Source organism: Gossypium hirsutum, chromosome A10 (assembly GCF_007990345.1).
Source record: "Gossypium hirsutum isolate 1008001.06 chromosome A10, Gossypium_hirsutum_v2.1, whole genome shotgun sequence".
NCBI lineage: Eukaryota > Viridiplantae > Streptophyta > Magnoliopsida > Malvales > Malvaceae > Gossypium > Gossypium hirsutum.
Genome location: NC_053433.1, coordinates 8,563,626 through 8,568,235, shown reverse-complemented (window position 1 = coordinate 8,568,235; position 4,610 = coordinate 8,563,626). Strand labels below are relative to the sequence as shown.

Genomic DNA, 4,610 nt, shown 5'->3' with positions numbered 1-4,610 from the left:
TAAATAATGGTAAGAAACGCAAGGTAGAAGATAATTACGTTACGGTAATTTTTTTATTAATTTAGATAATTTGAATTTTGAAATATTTTGTTTGAACTAGTAAAACAAGAAAAGCCGCAACAATAAATGCTGTAGAACTAACCTTTGAGCGCGGAAAACATAAATGGTAAGTTATACTAAATAACAATATACTAAAGAAAATTTAATGGTATGTTGAAATTGTTTGTGAAAAGAAAACATAAATTTTAAATATTTTAATTTATAAATTATTGATATTATTCATATTAAAAATTATATTTTATTTTTAAAATAATAAAAAAAGGAGTAAACAACACAATTACCATGTGTTGTCACAATAAGTGTACCACATGTCACCTACGACCTAAGATATTGTAGTATATAATATATATGAATCCGACATATATTTTAAATTGACGTACTTTTTAATGGTGGCTGACATACTTTTTGGGCCCGAAAGAAAGATATTCACTGGCATTGCTCGTTTTAACTCTGGCTTTATGCAATTGAAAATTACAAAAAAAAAAAAAATTCAACAATAACAATTACAAAAAAATCTGCAACAATTTTCATTGCAAGGAAAATTGCTCCTTCAAGTGGAATCATAAATTCACTCTATTGAAATTATACGTCCTGTCTTGTGCTGATATGTAGATTCCTAAGATCCAAACAAGTACTCCATGACTTTGTTCCCTAGTGATTTTGTAGGGCTTGCCATAACACCTCCCGACTGTCGTGCATTGGCATTGCCGTTTTGAAGATAGTACGGTCGAGGTGGCCTGAAATTGTTAGACTCTGATGTTCTACTTGATGCCGGAGTCAAAGTCATGAAGCCCTGATTATTCAATCTTTCATTTAATGCCTCGCGTTGCATTTGATCCACTGGCTTCACACCAACCATTGGTACTCCATTAATTTGCATTCCATTCCTGCCAAGAGCCCGTTGAGCCTCGGATCGTTTCTACACCAAAAAGAAAGCAATCATTGCCATGTATTGGTTTTAACATTAGCATGTATGATTTCATCTCCTTCCAGTTCTGTTAATCCACAAGAGTCAAAAGACTTTCACATACAACAATGCGTATATTTCAGAACAGATGACACAAGATTAAACATAAAGATGGGATAAAAAGAACACAGCCTAATTGTTAACAAACATATCATTCCAATCAACTACTTTTTAAATTAATCTCGGACTCGTTTTTGTTTCTTATACAAATAAAGAAAATGGCACGAACAAAACAGATTGGTATAAGGGAATTAAAAAGAAAGATAACCAGGGTACATAATACTTCTCACAAAAGAACTTAACAAATATCACTAAACAACATTAAGAGGAAGGAAATAGGAAGATGGAGACAGAAGATTCACCGAATAAAGAATGTGGATCCAGTTAGCATCTCTTGGCCCAGGAACATGTTTCAATATCACACCACACTTTTCAAACTCTCGCAAAACTAAATTTGTATCAGCAGGAGAAAATCTGGAAAGAAAGCAAATATTAAAGCCAATGGGGTCTTGCATACATATAACATCAAAACAACACCATCAGTTTAACCCCAAATGTTTAGGTTGAACACTTTGTTTTACTAGACAAACATGCTATGATAAATGTCATCACGAAGAAGGAAAATGTTAAAATTTAAGGCTGATTTATCAGAAGGTTCTATATTGAGGAGAGTGGATCAAACAAACAGATAGAAGATTTCAGGCTGCACTATTGAACATTGAGAAATCTAGCAAGAAGTTTCCATTTTTCAACAAGTAGACAAAACCACGCTAGCAATTATTCAAAACATTTAAGCGGATAGCATCAAAATAATTATGTTTTTAACCTGACACATAAAGGTATGAAATTTTAGAAAACTGAATAAGGATAATATAGGGATGCAGATAAATGTCCAGTAAAATAATAAAAGCAAAAGTTACGTCAGAAAAATGAGGCCACATTACAGGAAAAAACACTACTGATTGCTAGAAGACAACAAGACAATATATCAACTATTAAGTAGAACATGAAAGAATGGACTATGAAGCATACCCATAAACAGTAACCCATTCTTCCTCATCTAGATTTGCTGTAGGTACGGAGTTCCTCTGTATCTCTGGCCTAGCAACTGCCCTTAGAGGTGGAAGTGTGATCAATGCACCAGGCTGAGCCATGCCGTCAACGGGAGAGCCCTTTCCCTTGTCATCTTGCTCACTACTACTTGACTTGGGTGACCACCAACTCGAACTCCCTGGGCTCTGCTGATTCGACTGCCCATTAAGTACTGCAAATGAAGTGCTAGCCCTTGACTTGTTCGTTGCTGGAGTAGAGAAGTCACGTCCAGAACTTCGGACTGGAGTTCTTGGATCTGACTTGATTTCGGAAGATATAGGATAATCCAATACTCCAGATTCGGGTGAAAAATCCACACGGTCCTCCAAGGTGTACATAGGAGGAGGCGGAAGATCTGAGCCTCTGAAATTGTCTCGCCATAAAGCCGAGACTGCTGCTGCTTGACCTGGACTAGAGAATTTCCCTTTCCGGGCAGAGATTGGTGATGCCAAGTCTTGGAAAAACAATGACTGCCTCCCTGATTTTGGAGTTCTATGAACCACAGTGCTCATTTCTTTCTAGATTATAAACACTTAATAAAGATTCATCTACACAAAGTTACAAATAATGTCATTAGCTTTATCAAAACCTGATGAACCATGTTCGTAAAAACTTGATGTATCAAAACCACAGTGCTCATTATTTCCAAAGTATGATCACTTAATAAAGAGTCCTATATACAAATCATATCATCAGCTTTATAAAAACCTGATGTACCAACTTATACAATATCAATTTTCAATAAGCTCTAAAACCCCCAATTTTAAGATGATCAATAGAATGTTTAACATTCAACAATAATAACTTCAATAGTTTAGTTAACTAAAGCTGATTCTTTTGTACCTTGTTTTCTTCTCTTGGATTTATTTCTATTAAATTATCCAAACAGATTATCAGATCAATCAATAGCTTAACCTTACAAATTTTTCTCCAGCTATTAGACAATGAACCACTTTCGTAGCTCAATTCCCTTAGCAAACCATTTCATTGACATTGTAGATGTATATATAAACAGAATTAAACAAAGAAAAGAGATCGAACCTTTGAGTTGAGCTCCGTTTGGATTACCCTTCCAAATTGGAAAGCTGAAGAACAAAAATCTTCTCAGCAACAATTCTAATTTTTGAAACGCTAAATCTTAGATCCTCTTCAGAATTTGTGTTTTGATTACTGTTCTGATTCTGCTTAAATCACGTAAAAGAAAAAAAAAGCTTCATTTTCCGTTTGTTTTCGCATTACAGTTTTTTTTCCCCTAAGACCAGACAATTTCGGGTAAAAGCACCGGAGAAGTCCCTGTACTTGTGGCGGATTGCATTTCGGTATCTATACTGAATAAATAGACAAATTAAGCCTTATACATTTCAAAACGTGAAAATTAGCTCCTCCATTAAATTTTATCTGTTAAGTGATGATGTGGAACATTAATTTAAATAATTAATTATCAATTTGGTACTTGAACTATAATTAAAATATCATTTAGTAATTCTAAAAATTAAAAAATCTTAAAAATAAATATAAATTATTAAAAATATTAAAAATTATATTAAAACAGTTTTATAAATAAAAATTTCAAAAAATTTAAAATACGTATGTAAAAATCTAAAAAAAAAAAAACTTGAATATCAAACTTTCCAATCGAAACCAGACACCATCGTTTTTTTTACATGAAATTTTTTCCTTATTCTAGAAAACCCAAAAAAATAAAAAATAAAAAAAAATATAGTAGTGGAACAACCAAATGGCAAGGGAAACATCTTGGAAGAGAAGTGGAAAAGCAATCAAGAATCAAATGAGGGGTTTTAGAATATTAATTTTCTTGGAGCTCTTCGTACAGGATTTTTTTTGATGGACCAGTTCAACATGGTGATTAAGTTTAATTTGTATGGTTTTCATTTGACATAATACATCAATCACCTGTCATTTGTGTGAATTTTTTTTTAAATAAACATACTATATTAACATAAATACCATTTACTATATCTAAATTGAATACTTTTAAAATTCTATCATAAATCTGTAAATCTTCTTTCCCATTAAATGACATTTAAGCTAGATAATTAGTAACTCGATTATTTTCTAGAGGCATATTTTAGAATTCAATAATTTCATGTATCAAAATTTGATGAATCTGTCTAATTAAAATAGAATTTGAAACTGCCAATTAACTACCTTGAATACCTTTAATTATCTAAAATTGTCTATTTTATTATAACTGTACGTTTGAAGAAGGAAATTTGTGTGAATATTTGAACAAAGATATTTTGCCATGTTGTTTACCCCAGCTGCCATACTATTAGTGGGTTTCCTTCAATTTAAAACACCCCAAAAGCTTTTATGGAAGCAAAATTTTTTTCCTTCAATGAAAATCATAAATTTTTTAGAATTTTTTACATATTTATTTTGAATTTTTAGATTTCCTTAATTATAATATTTTTTAAAAAAACATTTTAGCATAAATTTAAAAAAATTATATTTACTTTAAGAAATTTTT

At 31.7% G+C, this 4,610-nt stretch overlaps 1 protein-coding gene across 1 annotated transcript; it reads right to left on the bottom strand.

Moving 5' to 3' along the window:
* Positions 1-477: 477 nt before the first annotated feature.
* On the bottom strand, positions 478-3,425 carry LOC121208615 (nuclear pore complex protein NUP35). Its single transcript, XM_041079744.1, has 4 exons — positions 3,161-3,425; positions 2,060-2,667; positions 1,390-1,501; positions 478-979 (listed from the first exon to the last, which is right to left on the bottom strand). Exons 2-4 carry the CDS (start codon positions 2,629-2,631, stop codon positions 677-679), a joined length of 987 nt encoding a protein of 328 aa, XP_040935678.1. The 5' UTR covers positions 2,632-2,667; positions 3,161-3,425; the 3' UTR covers positions 478-676.
* Positions 3,426-4,610: the final 1,185 nt, after the last annotated feature.

What these genes read in the sequence shown, in the direction of transcription:
- LOC121208615 (XM_041079744.1), bottom strand. Translation starts at nt 2,631, where the DNA reads ATGAGCACTGTGGTTCATAGAACTCCAAAATCAGGGAGGCAGTCATTG. An exon ending in GAATGGGTTACTGTTTATGG is followed by an intron (nt 1,502 to 2,059) that starts GTATGCTTCATA and finishes CTTTCTTTCCAG; the next exon opens with ATTTTCTCCTGCTGATACAA. An exon ending in GGATCCACATTCTTTATTCG is followed by an intron (nt 980 to 1,389) that starts GTGAATCTTCTG and finishes TTTTTGGTGTAG; the next exon opens with AAACGATCCGAGGCTCAACG.